Consider the following 18,301-nt stretch of genomic DNA (forward strand, 5'->3'; position numbering starts at 1 on the left):
AGGCTTAGCTGTTTCACCTTTTTATCAGTCTCTATACTAAGCTATGTTAACAGGCTCCTCACTTCAGTTATATATTTATCAATCTTCTCATCAAGCTGTCACATTTCCAAAAGTGCCAAACTCCTTTAACCTTTCTTGTTAAAGCTCTTTCCATTTTACAGATTCTAATACATCATCAATGTGTGTGTGAAAATGATTTCTACTACACGCGTATGTAAACACTTCAGTGTGTCACTGATGTAATCCATCTTTTTTTACCTCTCCTAAGGGTCCTAGCAGCACAACGTAAACCCTGTCCTAGTTTGGTACCTCCCAGAAAGTTAGTGTGAAGAGGAAGAATGACGCATACCAAGCATGAATCATGGAGGACTTGGTTGTGTTTCGTTTTTATAATCAGACACAGTCTTCCACTAAATGAAATCACCATTCAAACTTTGGTAGATGGATTATTTGTTCAAATTTTGCCACTCAACTTTACAGTGACAGCCAAAAAACGACCCCAGACAGCCGGCCTCGGAGAACAGAGCTGTATTGAAAATCTCAAATTGGTCTGGCTGTTTCTCCCTGGGCTGATGTCGTGGTTTGTGATTTTATTCAATTACAGAGTATTTACCTTTCACATAATGTCAACACTGATGTAGAGCAGTGGTGGGTAGAAATTTAACTCACCTGTTCCTCAACACACACATTATATTGTGTCCAACACACGCTACCATACACACGCGCGCACACACACACACACACACACACAATCTGAAGGACACAGAAATACATATATGCGCAAACACACGCACACTGTGGCATGAGTTTGTTTATTCAGCTCGGTCAAGACCAGCGTACGGTCCTCGCTCCTCTCCCCATTTGATGTGTGAAAAGTGGAAGGAAATCAAAGCCATTTCCTTCATTCTGGCCGCTGTGGGTTGTGGTTCCCTGGGGCAGCTGGGGCGAGACTGGTTGTAAAGTATCGTTGAGCCCGCGGAGTCTGGGAAGTGTATGGAGCTCCGCATACTGCCAAAAACAACAGAGGAAACTGTTGCTCAAAGGCACCAACCACAGGTAGGGGGAAAAGGAAGGTGGTCGAAACACTGAATTGTAATCTCTGCTCCGAGGACTCGCATACTTTCATTCAGTGTGATCACAGAGCCTGAAATCCCCTTCCTCCCTCATCTCTTACCTTATTTAGGGAAGAAACTTGCTTGTTTAACAAAGTCACTAACTCACTCACATTCAGTCGCTCACCTCAGGAGATGAGAAAAGTTTGTTCTAAACACTCTTGAATTGTTGCACAAGTTTTGCACTGTTGAGTTCTCCTGTGATCTAGATATGATGCTTTTCTTTTCTCATTTAAATGCTAATAACTTTGAGGACATCATCTTCTGAAAGCGCTGGGAGCAAAGCTTTTCTCCTATCTGGTCACAGCACAAGGTGAGCACCTGCCTGCTGAATTGGAAATATTACTAAATCTGGTTGTTGGCGCGACAAGGCGGTTTTAGCTTTGTTTGATGGCATTGTGCATGTGTACGTGCACTGAAGTGTGTGGGTGTGTTTGTGTGTGAGAGAGACTGTGTGAGCTACAGGCATAATACTTTCAAGAATCACTATTATGTTCGATTGCCTGGCAATGAGGTAGTTGAAGCCAATATAAAACAAAGAGTGCATTGTGATTTAAATTCACTGTTGTTTCTAAAGTGAGCCAAAGTCTGTCCTGGAAACAGCACCGCAGGTTGTGATCGAAGAAGTGTTGCTTAATAAGACGTTTCAAATGTGATTACTTTCTTTAAGCAACAAGGATTACAACTGAATGAAATTCAGTAATTACATTATAGATACTAATCTCAGTAATTAACTGTTATTTTGACAGTTTAGGGCTGGACTTGTTCACTGTCTTACACGGAGTTTGATGGCAGGGTGATATTAAATTCTTCCCTATACAGAAATGTAATATGCAACATATTTTCCATCTTGGGAAAGTGGTCTCAGACTTTTTGACCCCACTTTATATAATATAAATATATATTGACAGGCTTTGGGATAAATAGCCTATATATTTATATGTCTACAATATAATCATGAATGTATAAACATACATATTTGTATGGGCTAGACCTGAATGTCAGTATATGAAATTGGTCAAATTTCTAAAAGGTACAAAAGGTAAAAAAGTACATTAATCTGCTGATCCAGTATTTTTAGCGAAGTAAATTTTAGAGTACAAGACATTTACCTATAATGAAATATTTACATTACATTGTTGTATTGCTACTCTTAAGGACCACAGTACTTGTTTCACCACTGATTTTGTGTGTTATACATGCAGGAGTTGTGGAGATGTGGAAGTTTTGGATGGAGTTAAGGTAACACAATGTGTACATGTGGTAATTAGTGAAATGTAATTACTTTTTCAATGAATATATAATAAGTAATTGGGTAATTTTCCATTAACTTGCCCAACACTGCTTCTGATACATATTCCAGCAGCAACAGAAAAATCTAATCACTACATTGTTTTTCTCAGATAGTACCTGAGATCCTCGATGGTTCAGCACAACACGAAACCAGAAACAAAGTCTATAGAGCATGCAGTGTGTCACGTCTCTCCACACACACACTGAAACTGGGATTGTGTTGCAGATGATCCCTTGCACTGTGCAAGAATCACAAATGCTAATTTAACACCTGGCATCCGTTCATGCCCTGCAGGCAGAGCCCCACGGAAAGCACTGTTCACACCTCAGCTGGAATGCAGGTTCTTCTGCAGAACATTACAACAACTTCATACACCACTTAGATAGATGTCAACAGCAGCCTGGTGTCATGCACTGCCAAGATTTTTATCACAAATATTACAGTTCAGGCCCACTTAGGAGCAACAAGTCCTTCTGGGTAATGTACACACTCACCTCGGATCCCCATCAAGCAGAAAAGCATATGCACGCATGGAGTATATGCAGTCAGGGCTGACAGCTGATCGTCTTGTTCTTTTCAGAAAACTGTCCCGGGTGAGGAATGTGTGGTGATGTGGCTATGGAGAAGCTGAAGTCACCGCTTCTCAGAAAATCTGCCATGTCTTCACTGAATAGATAAGTTGTCCAGAGGAGGAGGAAGAAGTCTACTTAGACTCATTAGACTGATCCTTTTCTATTTGACCTCTGCCAAGTCACTTTAAAAGAGAACCTTTATGCTGGGTCAGAGCGCAGAGTGAAGGCTACAGAGCCAACGTCATGGCTTCATATGGAAGAAGAGGTGAGCGGGACAGCTTCTTTTGACCCCATTGAGCAGACAGCTGAACACCTTACAAACTTTGTCTCTAACTCCCCGACGGGCTTAATGGTGAATCCAGTGCACGCAATTTAAAGCTCCAGATTGAATGAGGGGCAGATAATGCAGGTGTGAAAGGACACTGAATGGAATATGATTAAAAATGGGAAAATGTTTAATTTTCTCAATGAGCTTTAGAAAATCTTCACAGGCGGTAACTCAGTGACTTTGAAGCGTCCAATCAGTGTTTGAATAGGGGAGCAAATTAAGCATTTTAATCATCATTTTTCGTGTACCATCAAATGAATTACATTTCTCAGCCTTTTTCAAATCAATGGGTACATAACCAAGATAAGACTTTTAATTTCTGATAAGTTGGAGCCAACAATCATTACATTGTCTGTGCTCTAAGTCACTAAAATTGACTTGGCAGGTCAAATATTCAATAGAATGAAGTCAATGTAATGCTGTAATAAACTTGCATGGATAAAACTTTTACCTAGTGAATTGTAAAGTTAATATAAGTTACTTTACATTTGTGATACACAGTTTTAAATGTAGCTCACTTGTTGATTGAGAGAAAACGAACACATGTAGGCACCATTTAAGCCAAATCTTGTTGAACAATTCCCCTCCACACCTCATGTGTGGGTGGCAGATGGTGGCTCGCTGGTTGTCACAGTGATAGAAGAAGGAAATACAGTCGACTGATCCAAAACAAGCCAACACCTCCTTCGTGAAACACACTTGGCCAATGCTATAGCAGCTGCAGATGGAAGAGGAGACCTGACCCACAGCTGATGCATCCATACATTCACGCAGCAGCAGGTTTTTCCCCTTATTTATCAGCTGTTGTTAAGGTACTAATAATAATACTAATACTAATAATACCACTACTACTACTAATAATAGCTCATACTATATTTTGGTGCAACTGTTGGTGCAACTGCTTTTATTTCTATCATCATCGGATCTCCACAACATACAGCCACACTAACCATTAGAGCTGCTATAATCAATATTTTCATATCCTAACAGATCGTTTTTCTATATTTAGGGACGGAATTACAGCTCTGTACAGTATACGTTACGCAAACCCAAATCGCAGGTATAATATGGTTTTAGATAACACTGGATAACATTATGGCCAGTACACAACTCCAGATTAATGCTAGTGTTGCTCCATGTCTTCTCAATTTGTAAATAGAAAATCATTTCCCAACATAGATAAATGGCCCAAAAATTAGTTACATGTTGGTTGTACAACATAAACCACATATGCACCAGTATCGGATCTGGATTGTGCTCTTACCGGTCGTATTTTTGTACATTTAGCATTTAAAAAAAATTTAATTAGCATTTTCCAATAATGGTTATTAACATATTAATTTATACTTTATAGATCAGTTATAAGACATAAATCAGATCAACCTCTGGGTTGCCAGGTTGTGAAAAATCCCTTTGATTGGTTGATTATTTGACTATGGATCTCTAGAAATCATGTTTTAACATGTGTGTGTGTGTGTATATATATACATACAAACATACTTACACTCTTTTTTTTTTATAACAGCATGGCCTGGCTTATTAGGAAGTGAGAAACCCATGTACATTTATGGCTTCATTATTAGCAAACAGACAGAACAATAAAACAACAGCCAATAGCTTGGCAACCTTATTTTGTTCCTATTATTATCCTATTATTACTGATATAGCCTATAAAGTAAATCTGAAACTTTGTTATGATAATAAGAATAATGGGCAGAAAAAGAACGAGAAGAAGAAAACTTCAGTGAAATGTGTCCATTCTTTACAGACTCCCTGACAGTGCACAGATTCAGTGTGTAGTAGTGTGTAGCTGTAAGATATACACGGCAGTAAATCATGTCTCCCCCGGCTGGCTGATGGGCGGCTCGGCTCCGCGCTGCCCGCCCTGTGGGTGTGTTTATGGCAAATAGGCCTCTGCATCCACCTGCTAGCGCCCTGCCTCCCTACAGTCAGGAGCGCCTAACTTTCCTGAGGAGCACACGCCGCATGCCTGGACCTCTCTACACCACAGGGACTTTGTTTCCAACTGCTTTTTCCCACGAGATGTTGATCGTGGTCGCGCGACCACAACATCTCCTCGCCTCGCGGTCTCGCACTAGATTGAACTAGAGAAACATTTTCTCCCTTTTTTGTTTCTTCCTCCACACTGACAAACTCCGGGGCCAATAACCGCGCGGCGTGCGCAGGTAGACTGACTGCTCTCCTGAACAGGGACGGTCCAGAGGCAGAAGCCGCACCGGGATTTTCTATTGTTATTATTGATTTCAACTTGGAGGCGAAAGTGAGCGATCTGTTGGAATTGGTTTGTTCAATGACTTACAAGGTGGGATCTGAAGTTATATTCGGAGATCAGTAAGAACAAGGTAAGCCTGCTTGTATTGCTGCTTTTTTATTCATTATTTTCTGTTTAATCTGTTTTCTTATTACAGAAACAAAAGGTTACCTGTCTGTTAGCATCCTGTCTAATTTCTTATTTTATTATGTGCAGCATGCCCCGGTGTCTGCTTTATTTCCTCTTATAAATATTAACATGAACCATTTTACATAAACCAGAAATCAAATGACTGATATAACACAGCCTTCATTCCTATGCGAACAATTATTACTATTTATTTAATTACTATTCAGTATACCGTGCGCTCTAATACCGCACCAGACTGTTTACAGTTCTGTCGTCCATGTGTGGCCAAGACTGGCAGGCTGTTACACACACACTTCAGTCTATGTTGCGTTTCAGCAACACTGAACATTTGTGCATACATTTTGTTCCTCCTTCCTCTTTGCGAAGAACATATATTGATTATAATAATATACTAATAAAAGTTTCATATTGTTCATATTATCAGCTTTTATAGCACAGGAGGAGGCTTTTTATTTGTCTCAATTGTTGTGAAACGTGATAGATTATCAGAGTGGATCCTTCATAGTCCACTGAATGCACCAGCAGGATTCAGGAGGAGTGTTATGTTGCAACTTTACACAGTGAGAGCATCAGTGGCTGTATAAAGCTGTTCCTTCTGAAGATAAAAAGCTATTTGAAGCCATGCGATGGACTCAGATGTTCCCATAAAAGCTCCTCTTGTAAACTTATGCATTAATTTCACAAGACATGAGGAGGTCTGTTTAGCTCTATAGTATAATGTGAGTTAAAGTCTTCCACAATCCCCACTGTCTTGTTTGATTTCATCTGCTTGTGTGAAGGACTTGGCCTCTGTCTCAGAATAAACAGCTGGATGGGTAACAAATTGTCAGTAAACAGCCGAGGTTTAAACAGCTGCTTATGCCCATAAATCCACTCCAGCCCAGCGGGCAGAGGACTCTTTGGCTCCGCCGACGTCTCGGAAGGTGTGTTTGAGGTGGAGGAGTTTGTAGAAATGGGGGGGGGGAGGCGAGATTTTGTAGAGTGGTCCTACTGTGAATGTTCAGTCACTGAGGTCTAGGAATAGAGTAGTGTGGTGAAAAAAAAAAAAAAAAGAAGTTTGATCAGACATGAAAATGCAGAGGGGAGAGTGGACTGTGGAGGTGGCAGCGATGGTGGACATGGTTAGATGGACCATGGGTGGATATGAAGGAGCCTAGGCCAGGGGGGGGGGGTGACCTGTTAGATGAGTGTCTGTGCTCATCTGTGATGTATGTGTGGATCACTGTGGTCGCTCCCTGGTGTCTATCATTCATTAACCCTCAGACCAGGACTTGTTGAATGGCCCCTGTTAGCATTTATCATCATTTCTAACCCCTTTAGCAAGAAGTTAATATTTTATTTTGGATTACACCAATCCTTGGCGTGTGAGGACGTGGTATGACCTGGCATTAGGTGAAGCTATAATTACAGAGTAGCGCACACACACGTATGGTGTCATGGAGCAGGAATGTGTTTTGGGTGTGTGGAGGGGAGCAGAAGAAAAGCTCCTCTCTCTGGAGTCAGCAGCGTGATGTTTCCATCAGTTTGTCACACTCTCAAAAACAAACGTAATTTTTACCAAATGCAAGTGTGTGCACATCTCTCAAAGCTTGGCTGCTCTGCATCAGGACTCATCAGTTTTGTGAATCTTCCAGAGGTCTGGCTGTAATCTCCACACACCGCAGTGCTGCCTCACCAAAACCTGTGGTGACGGGGGCCCCTGGGAGCCACTTATTTGACACGTCACATTAATTAATAAATAAAAACAGACGTATTGCGGCTGATTTTTTTTTTCTTTCTTCAGTGTAAAGTTGAAAACGCATCTTCTCACATGTTTCTTTTTGTCTCTACAGAGTTTAAAAAAAAAAAAAAAAAAAAATCAGTCTTTGTGCGCTCCTGGAGGTTGGTCGACCATGCAGCTGGACGGTCTGTGGACGGTCCACGCCCTCCTGGCGCTGTCCAGCTTCACTCTCGGGAACCCAGTGAGCAACGACCCGTTGGCCGCACCTCGCGTCTTCGTCTCCTTCAAAGGTAGGACGCCTGAGCCTTTTCCCATCCGCCTCTGACTCCTGCTTTGCAACTGGTGTTGTAACATTTCAAACTCCTCATACTCTCTGCGGGTTTCAGAAACTCTGCCACATGTTTGCTCGGCGAATGACTGATGATGTGACAGACGTGTAATTGGAGCGATTGTGGCTTTGATAAGTGCTGAAGGTTTTCGCAGAGGAAGAACTTAGAGCATCACCAGACTCTTGTGTTACGCCGCAGAGCAGACCACAAACAAATCATGCACTTCTCATTCGCTGCCCCCCCTCTCCCCAGACCTCCAGGCATTGTAATAATCACCAGATGCTTCCACTGGCTTAAACTGTGCAAACAATTAAAAAAACACAAACAATGACAGAGCAGATGCACAAATTGAAGATGTATGTCTTGTTCATACACATTTAGAAACAATATACATGATTATTGTTTTCGTTAATCAAATGCAGCGTCTTTATCTTCAATCATCTTTATTATGGAATCCCTAAATTGGAGCCACAAAGGGAGACGGGATAATAAGGAGCATGTAATAACTCTATGGCCATTATGTGATTATTCCCTGGTGAGGCAGACGTGTACTTCAGGGGGCTGTGTTTGTGCGTTTCAGCTGCCGTGCGGATTAGGTGAGATGGGTTGCTGGGTTCTGAGGGGTGCAGAGAGAGAGAGGGAGAGAGGGTGCGTATTATCAAGGAGCAAATTGCCAGGATCAGCCAAGCAGAGCGACGTCCCCGAGGCCTGTCCTGCTCGGAGATCAAGCCTTTGATTAGCATCCAGAGAAAAGCCGAGGGAGCGAGCAGCAGCAGCGCCTCTGTTTGCTTTGCTTTCCATTTCCCAGCGCTCCCTCGTACAAGTTGACTTAATTAAGTGGACTGGCACAGTTCATTGTTGAAGGCGTTTTCCTGCTTTAATCAAGTGGGATTTAACACATCAGTGAGCGCACATACAGAGCGCAGCAGTTTTTTTTTTTCATCCTGCAAATATCGTTTTAGTCCATTCTCAACACAAAGGCAGTGTTGTTTTTAGACAACTGTGTAAATTATGTTTTTTGTATGTGTTTGTGTGTGTGTGTGTGTGTGTGTGTGTGTGTGTGTGCGTGCTCTGTAAGGTTTTCTGCAGACTGGCTTTTATATTGGTGCATCTTTGGATGGCTGACCTCACCCGAAATATGTTTGAAAGCAGCCGACTACAGGCTCTATTCTATAGCTGACAAGCAGGGTGGAAAAAGCTCGGCTCTCCTGCTTACCTGTGTGTTTGCCTCTCCAGTCAATATGAATTTCACAGTCTGCTGCTGCTGCCTCTCCCGGAGGAATGTGCCCCCCCCCCCCATTCAATATTATGACTCTCTCTCCCTTAATTGCTTTTTGAGAGGCCCATGTAGTCTTTACCTTGGCAAGCCGGCTGCACTTCCCCTGATGCATCGTGATGTGTTAAGTTTTTTGCTTGAGCTGTCTGGGAAAGGCAGTTTGCCTCTCATCAGCAACTTTAATGGAACACAACACTACGACAAGTGTGGACAATCTGCAGGTTTTTTAATGTGAGACTGAGGGAAAGAATGTGTTAATTATCAGTTCCCTCTTAATAATAATTGATCATTATGGCATTGCGTCACACTGTGAGGAAAAACTCAAATTGCAGCTATAAAGCTGAAGTCTTGCTCGGTGCTGAACTAAACACACGTTTCAAACTGATTAACTCGGTAGCTGAGGAGCGAGGTTAAGAACCATGACCTCCATCTGGGAGGCCTCCACTTCCCTATTAAAGCAGGCAGAGTAAATCATGGGACCTAATTGCTTTTCTTTGGCTTTGGCACAGCTTTTATGACAGGGACAACACCTTCTGTGATACTGAAAACAAAACAAAAAAAAAAGCCAACACACTCTCATAAGGCTCTGAGGGTAGAGTTCTATCTACTTACACATATTTCAGAAAGATTAGAGTTTGTAAAGTCTGAGGGATAAACCTTGGACGTAGACTTTGTCCGGGCTTATCACGTCCTCTGTGCGAGTGAGCTGAGGAGAAAGGGGTTGGCCAGAAGAAAGAAGTCTGACTCGGTTTAGACAGCAAATAGGTGTAATCGATGTCAGATGAGCAAAGGGAGTGTTTTGTAGAATGTCGAGACGGAGTGAAGCAAATCTGCCATAGATAATAAGTTGATATTGTAAGGTCAATTGAGACAAGTCTGCCCCACCCCACCCCACCCCACCCCACACACACACACACACACACACACACACACACACACACACACACACACACACACACGCACACACACCCTCATATCATATCAAACACTGTACCTGCAACTGCTGAGAAACTGTTGAGTTTACACACACTCTTCTGGCATGAAACGTAGGAATACGGTCTGCTAGTGGTGAAGGAAAGAGGGAATTCAGACAGACATGTCATATATATGAAGTAGTTCAGTTCAGACAGAATCATTTATGCTTTTCTTTAACTTTTTCATTTAGTGTTTTTTTTTTTTTTAAATGACAACATTTTGTAATGAAACCTTTCATTCCGACTGTAGGTGTGTTTCTACATGTTTTGTTTTTTTTTCAACTTTTGATGTGAGCATGAAAAACAAAACACGGAAAATTCCAAAAAAAAAAAAAATAAATAAATAAATATGTCAATATATTTAATTGAAGCTGAGCTGGAGAAGTTGGTGGATTAATAGAAAAGTGCATAGGGACTAATTTTGAAGTCGATGAAGCACATGACCTAAATGTCCACTGAAGCTTCCGGCTGTGTGGAGCAATACGTCGGCTGTAACCTTCCCCAAATACAAACATGAAACAAGCAAGTGCCATTTACTCATCACGTTTTCTACTTTGTTTTCCATCGTTTGAGGTTTTATCTTTTATTATCATCTTGATTTAACGACACTGAAATGTGCACCACCAGCTGTTTATCTGAATGTGCTCAGCTCCTATTATTTGTCATAATGGACACTGTAACTCCTCAGACTCCTGTAGGTGTTTCATTCAGTGACTGTGATTGTTCTTTACTTATAGAGGTGGAGCTGTAGTACAGCGAAGCCATCATTCAAGACTCCGCAGTCAAATTGTAAAGCTGTCCATCTCTGAAGTGAAATACTGAATTACCATGTGAAAGGATTGTGTGAGAGCGTCGCCTCTCCGTGAGACTCCCAAGTCATGCAAGTGCCTTTGTACCGTAAATCCATTAAAAGGTCAACTGATTTATATGTGCAGTTTTTTTTTTTTTTGTTGTTTTTTTTTTTGGTTTTTTTTTTAGATCACAAGGTACAGAAAACATCACATTTTCTGAATGGACAAAGCACTCCGGGGGGACGTTTTTTGGCCATGTCCTGTTTTGCAAAGAGTGTAACATTACTGCTGTTGGCCCACATTCCCTCTATGACATATTTGAGTTCATGCATTAAGCAGATCCAAATCTAAATCCATGCTTATGGCTCCGCGGTTTCAGGCCGTATACCACACATGAGCCTCGTCTCAGCTGCCACGACTTCAATCACTTAAATGAATCACAAATCATCACTTTGCTCCAGTGCGAAGCAAGTCACTGTCTATGCTTCATATGCACTTGTTTACACGGAAGATGTGACTGGTGATTAAACCGCTTCAGTGATATCTTTAGTGATCTTTAAACAAGTCCACTTCTCAGCCTGCGTAGATAAACAGACAACAGGAAAACACTGGTTCAGAGTAAACACAGCCACAGGGTCAAGAATCTGCACAATTGTAAATTTTCACTTTGAAAAGCCATGCAGACGTAAACCACAGCTGAGGGCGGAGACGTGTCTTGTGCCACAAAGAGCATGTGAGAATTAACACAGGGCACCTCTCACCTTTTTCTCTGTCTGTGTTAATGAAATTTGAAACGGCTGCTGCTCCGGCAACTGCAGCAGTGGAATTATGGTCTGAGAGTACAAATGAAAAGTCCTTTTAAATACCATAACATCATAAGGATTACAGCATGCCCCTCCCACCCCCCCCTCCCACCCCCTCCCACGAGCACATGAGGCCCAAGGATTCCACAGGGACGAACAACCAAGAAGTGTGGGTTCAGCTTTGCACCACACACACACACACACACACACACACACACACACACACACACACACACACACACACACACGAACGCACTCTCACCGCTGGCAGTGCAGGTGGCGGTGAAAGGACGCGTCTCTGGCTCATCGTTTTTCCAAATATTTCTCATCTGCACGCCCTCCTGTGAGCGGCTAACAGCAGGCTCCTATTTTTACTCCTCAGCAAAGTCTTTAGTCTATATCGGGTGCGAGTGTATATGTGTGGCCGGGTGTGTTTGTGTGGGTGGGTGGGTGGGTGGCAGCGCAGACGGTTAGAAACTCCCTTTTGGGGTTAATTGCGGTATGTGCTGTGCAGTGCTTGTGTTTTGGCTTTTAATGTGCGAGAATGACGACAGATGAGGATTGAATGTGAGGTAAAAAGCAGCTCGGGAGAGGATCCATACAGTGAAGTTTTTGTTTTGATAAATCAACAGTTTGCTATCAGTTCATCTCTGTGCTTGCCCCTTCACCGCCACCCTGTCACTTAAACTAGTAAATGTTTAAACTCTTATTGCTGCCGCTCACACAATACATTCCAGTGGTCACTTTCTTCTTTGAGCTCCTGAGGTGTACATTAGCAGTCAGAGCTACCTTGCGCTCTTATCGCTGACCTGATTAGCTACGATAGCATGCGCTGTAGAGGCCGGAGCCAGTTATTGACTTTCTGATTGAGCGACTATGATATGGTTTCTTTGGTAAATCTGCATCCAGGCTCTTTCGGTGCACTGTGAAGTCAATGCAACGTGCTGTTACCATCGCTGATGGCGCTCTGCTGTTTGCTGCCGCTAATCTAATTTGCAGGGATACCTCGAGCACATTGGCACACCTTCCACCTCACTGTATTATTACAGCGTTGTTGTTGAACCACATGCAGAAGCCACAAAACCACTGTCCCAGTGGTCAGGCACCGCTGCTGATGTTTGGCTAATTACTGTTTGTGAGGAGGGGGGGCTGAGTCCATATATCCCCATGGCAGCAAAGTAATGACTGAAAACCGCTATTACTTTGGCCACGTCCCAGACCTCAGCTTGTCTCCGCAGCAGCAAAGCCAGGTTATATTTAGTGTAGAAACTCTCCTCTCCCTCAGCAGGCACACAGCAGTCATTTGCAGCACTGTGGTTAACCATTGAACACAGTCGGCGGGGTGGTGATGGTGGTTTAAGTGCAAACGCAGCTTGGTCCGGCGCAGCTTGCACTCTGCTGTGATCCAGCTGTCAAGAGCGTCACTTGATTGTTAGGTCCTGTCATGGCAAAAAGCCATCATCCTTAACTGTGTAAAGCACAACACAAATTTGATCCAGTGCAGAGAAGTCGGTGCATGTTGAAGCAAAAGGAGACTGTGGTCTAGTCTGACTGTGGCGCACATGGCTTGAGAGCTGCAGAGGCCTTTTAACCTCGGGTGTAGAGGTGTGTGTGTGTGTTTGTATCATGGAGAGGAGCTTATGTCACGTTTAAATCCATACATCACTGTGAAACAGTATAAAATGCATGCCTTCACTTGTTTATTAGTTTAATTGACCAGAAAACAACATGTTGCTTTATCCCGTTGCTGAAAAGCAGTAATCGGGGATTTGTTTTCAAAGGACTAAAAGCTGATTTCACATCAGAGTGAAATGCATTTCTGAGCACATAGCTGTTTATCACGCTACTCCTCATTGCAGTTCAATCAAAATCACGCAGCAAATTGTTGCTAAAATGAAATGTGATTGGTGGCCGGCCGCTTTCCTCGTCCACGCCAGAGGCACGGGATGATTATCTGGTCTGAGGTAATCGTTAAACGGTCACGTAGCCTCAGATTGACAGGTTGGGAATCAGGGATCGATTAGCTGGCCGTGTGTGCGCCTCTGTAACCTTAACCATGCCCCCTGTTTGGTGGATGACTGATAGAACCTTGATTACATTTTATTTCCGCACCAGTTGATGCAATGAAGCAATGAAGATGATTGTGACAGCTGTTGGGGGGGGGGTCTGATGGAATTCAATAAATCTGTGTGGATGGCGTTTGAGTGTTTCATGTAGCTCTGACACAAATTCTGTGTACACTGCTTTTAAAGGCACAGCTCCACTCTCTGATGGTTGGTACAAAGATTAAACAGCATAAAAGAATGAGGGTTATGTGTTTTATTTCAGCACGTTACGTTTACACCATGGCTGCCACTACAACTACTTTCACTGTTGATTAACAATTGCCACAAATTGCCTTCATCAGATGTTCCTGTTTTGTCTGAAGAACAGTTAAAAATCCAAGGATTATTATAGTTACTAATTTTCTGCCAAACAACTAATCGGCTAACTGCTGAAGCCCTTTTACACACACAGATACACACACACACACACACACCAGTGATTAAACGTACGTGTGAATTGCACGTTTGCGTTTAAATGTGGCACAGATTCATCTCCATAAAGCTTTTAGCAGTTAACCTAAGCTGTTAAATCTCATCCATGTGCAGCCAGTATCACAGAAGACACCGCTGTCCCATTCTCTCTCTCTCTCTCTCTCTCTCTCTCTCTCTTCGTCAGGTATGTTATGTGTGGGACGGACGTGTGATATGTATGTTGGCACCTGAATCCAGCAGTGATCTGTCTCTGATGGTGCCAGTTTCCCCCTCCAAATAAAATTGCGGTCAGGGTGTCATCTCATCGCTGTGTCAGCCAACGGTTAGCAGTGTCTGCCTCCCACCCGCCGCTGATGCTGATGTGGCTCCTCGAATATCTTTTATCCTTTCCTTCCCATGGCTGTTAAACGCACACAAGCCTTTCTTTATGATGGCCCATGAATCGAGTCATTGTATTTGAGTGTTACAGAATATAGCCGCTTGGCACCTTGCTCGACTTGATTCTCATGCCATATGTCTGCAAGGTTGTAAAGTGTATCGCAGGCAGCCTGGGTGGTCCTAATGTTTGATAGAGGAGGAAGTAGTATCACTGCTTGGATTCTCGTTCTCCAACATCTGACCAATGGTTGGCTGGATAAACTAAACTGAGTGCACAGGTGCAGAAGTGTTAGCAGGTAACAAGGTTCTTACACATCTCCAGGGGATTATAGTCAGCAGGGGAAACTGAAGGTGACAGAGTGGCGTCTAAATATAGTCTAACTCATCTTTGAAGGTCTGCTCCTCCTGCTGCGGTTCAGTCCGTGTCCCCTCTCCTTCTCATTTCTCTTCTCTCGGCACAGGATACAGCAGTAAATGCACGGGGACTAAGGGGGTGTTGGGGATTCCTGGCATGGCAGCACCACTCTCTTTTAGCATCTGCAGAAAGAGGGGGATATGTTGTGTTGAGAGCGTGGTGTTCCCTCTCTGGTCAGGGTTTCACCTGTGGGGCAGCCTCCTGAGTCGGGTTACGGTCTCTGTCAGTGCCTCGCCTCGGTGAAACCGAGATCATCTCTCAAGAAGACTGAGGACCTAGTGTTGTCTGTCCGTCTTGTCTTTCACGGGCATGTTGATGCATCTGTTACACCCCCCCCCCTTGAATCCCTCCTCACCAGTCTGGAAAATACCAGCCAAATTGTCCAGATACTGTGAATCACTTTCTCCCCACCGGTGCAGCATCTCCTTCCATGTGTTTGTATTTATGGAAATACGATTGTTCGTCTTTTCCAGCTTTACATGAAATGGCCAGAACTACAGAATCAGAGCGGCCATTACAAACAGAATATGGGCAAACACGTTGGAGCTGTAAATGGTTCCACATGTTACAACCAAGCAATAAGACAGCTCTTGGTTATTTCCTGCCGGGGTAACGTTTTTCTGTCAGTTTGGTAGCTGGAGACCATGTCAGCCACATCGTGGGGGTCCTGTCAGGTGTGATTAAACTTTATGAAACTTTTCAGTGGATGTGGAGAAAACTGTCAGTCACTATCTTTTGTTATTGCACTTCCCGTTTGTTCAGAACAGATAATGACACAGTGTTCTCAGGCTTTGGCATAGTGGTCGAAACACCGCAGGCGAGCGGATTCATCTTGAGCCTGCGACGGGGTATCTAGCACACCTGCCAAGCTTCAAGGTTGGTCCTTTTTCTAGGTGGCATAATTAAGACTTCCTGTGGGATTTGGTGTCTTTTCTCACCTGTGAAAACAGGGCATTAGTGGAGACTGGATAAACAGGTTGAGGACTCAGACTGGCTTTGTCTCTGCACCGCCGCTGGGGCTGAACACTGTATATTCTTAGCGCTAGTGTTTCTCTTGTGGCAGATTAAGGTGTCAGGTAGAATAATGGTCCAGACGGATTAAGACGCGTTCATGGAGCTCAAAGCTGCGCCTAAGTTTTATAAAGGGTTGATGCTCTACAATGGGATGTAATGACACCTTTTCTAAATGTGTGACTCAAAAGAAGCAGAGAGAATTAGGACTCAAAGGTGTTAAGACCCTGATCATCAGTCAGCTGCTCACAGACAAATTGTGTTATCGTAGATCAGAAGACAATGAGCTTTTCATATTTAGCTCATCAAAATGTGGATGATATTCAAGTTTGGGCAGTTCCCCTGTAGCCAGTGAACATCCTGAACACCTTTTCTTCAACCTCTGCAAATTCTCCTCTATCACCTCCACTCTCTCCTCTGTCTGTCTGTAGCTGCTCGTATCAAATTCAAAGCCCGGCGCTGGCATACCAGCCTTTGAAGGGATCTGCATCATTGTACATACAGGCCTGTGGCTCCAGCCCCCCCCCCCCCCCCCCCCCCCCCCCCCCCCCCTCCCCACGTTCTGCAAGAGGACGCTTGGCTCGCTCTTTGCTACAAAAGGCCAAGTCATCACTTGTTCGCTCTTGTTCTTTCCTTCCTTCCGGCTCCCAAATGGTCACTCCCTTTTTTGTGCTTGTAGGCTTTAAAGTCATCCTCTCAGGAAGTACCTCATATCACCCTCAAATCTCTGAATCACATCCACATTCTCTGGAAATACTTTGTTCCGTGTCCTTGGACTTGTTTGCTGCAATTTTGTCTCTCTTGAAATAAAAGTTGTCACACTGTTGCCCATATTGAATGTCCCTTTACGTAAGGATGTCAGACTTTAATGTAAATGCAGATCATTTAAAAGTCTTCACACAGTTTTTGAATGACAATTAATGCTCTAGATTAAAGATCAGTTTCCACGAGAGATATATTCCATATGGATGTTATCCTAGCCAATAAGAGTGCTTGTGAAAGTTTACTTAAAGCCTGACTCCACGCTTGTGTAGCTCCCTGAAGACATGAAGTGTATGGGAGTTTCTCAGAGAGGTCAAGTGGGAGGGCATGACTCTGACTGGGGAGGTCAAGGCCACTGTCCGCCCTCTGATCTACAACCTCAACATAATTTCTCACCCTCTGTCAGTGAGGGATTGAGTTTCAGACGTGTCTCGCTGCCTACGCTGCTGAGACTAGTAACCGGTGATGCGACCTCTTCTCCTTGAGTCCCTCAGTAAATATGCCACAGCTGAGACGCTGCACTGAACTGTAACCTCAGAATTGGGTGAGAAAATGATTGTGTGTCACTCACAGATCACACGCAGTTGATATCCACTGCGTGTTGCAAGTACAGCTGTGTTGGTAGCCAAGGCAGAAATATTGCACATGTTAAATGGCCTGTGCATGAGGCCCTGCATTTTCTACTCGTTGCCATGACTAATTTGTTGGTCTGTGAATATCATACTATGTAAAATGTAACTTCCATCATATCAGGAGAAGCTGACAAATGAAAGAAGCACAGGATTTTAGGCAACCAAAGGAATGCGTTGTGTAAACGATCTTATAAATAAATAGTTTGCAGTTCACTTGCACCTAATCTGTCTCTAAAGACAAGCTTGATAGTTGATAGTTGCAAAACAAGCGATTGCAAAAGTTACGTAAACATTACGTCATGCCAACAATGGTGAAGTAATTTGCTGACATGTGGATTAAGTGATCAGAACCCAGAGCCATGAATGTAGAGAGTGCAAGAACAGAAGGCATGAATAAACAGTCGAACTGCAGCTTGTCCTGCAAGGTGATGAGACAGGCTCATCAGTGCATCAGAGCTGCATTGATTCAGATGGATCGCGTATCAGATCTGGTGTAATTTGGCTTTATATTATAAAGAAATAAAATATGAAGCTAAATGAAAAAATACAGACACAGTGAAGCACCTCTTCTGTTCGGTGAGACAAAAAAAAACCAAAAAAAAATTCAGAGGCTACAATAAACCAACATGTATCAACCGATACACAAGTGACTTTGTGAGAAAGTCAGAAGGAAAGAAGTTTGCCCTGGATTTGATTCTGATCATTGTTTCTTTCAGAAGTTAACTGCAGTCAGCACTTCACCCAAACCTCCCATACAATACTTATGTTTGCTCCCGTCCTCCTCCTCATCTGGTCAGTGATGAGGTCATCCTCTATTCCCCTTCGGTAAGAGGGGAAATGAGGCTGTTTGGAAGACACGCTGAAGAGTTTACGCCATAAGAGCACTCAGGCATTAAACAATGCATGCACTTTGATGCCTTTGTTGTGGCGTGGTTTTTCAAATGC

At 43.3% G+C, this 18,301-nt stretch overlaps 1 protein-coding gene across 4 annotated transcripts in view; it reads left to right on the forward strand.

The window, feature by feature from the left end:
• Positions 1-7,587: 7,587 nt before the first annotated feature.
• LOC111221565 (semaphorin-3F-like) overlaps positions 7,588-18,301 on the forward strand; it is a 65,543-nt gene continuing 54,829 nt past the window's right edge. For all 4 annotated transcript variants that reach the window (XM_022745013.1, XM_022745014.1, XM_022745015.1 and 1 more), the window contains exon 1: positions 7,588-7,738. In XM_022745013.1, the coding sequence (XP_022600734.1) occupies positions 7,621-7,738 (118 nt within the window). In that variant the 5' untranslated portion in view covers positions 7,588-7,620. The remainder of the gene's footprint in view (positions 7,739-18,301) is intronic.

This window comes from Seriola dumerili, unplaced genomic scaffold (genome assembly GCF_002260705.1).
Source record: "Seriola dumerili isolate Sdu_G_001 unplaced genomic scaffold, Sdu_1.0 BDQW01000088.1, whole genome shotgun sequence".
NCBI lineage: Eukaryota > Metazoa > Chordata > Actinopteri > Carangiformes > Carangidae > Seriola > Seriola dumerili.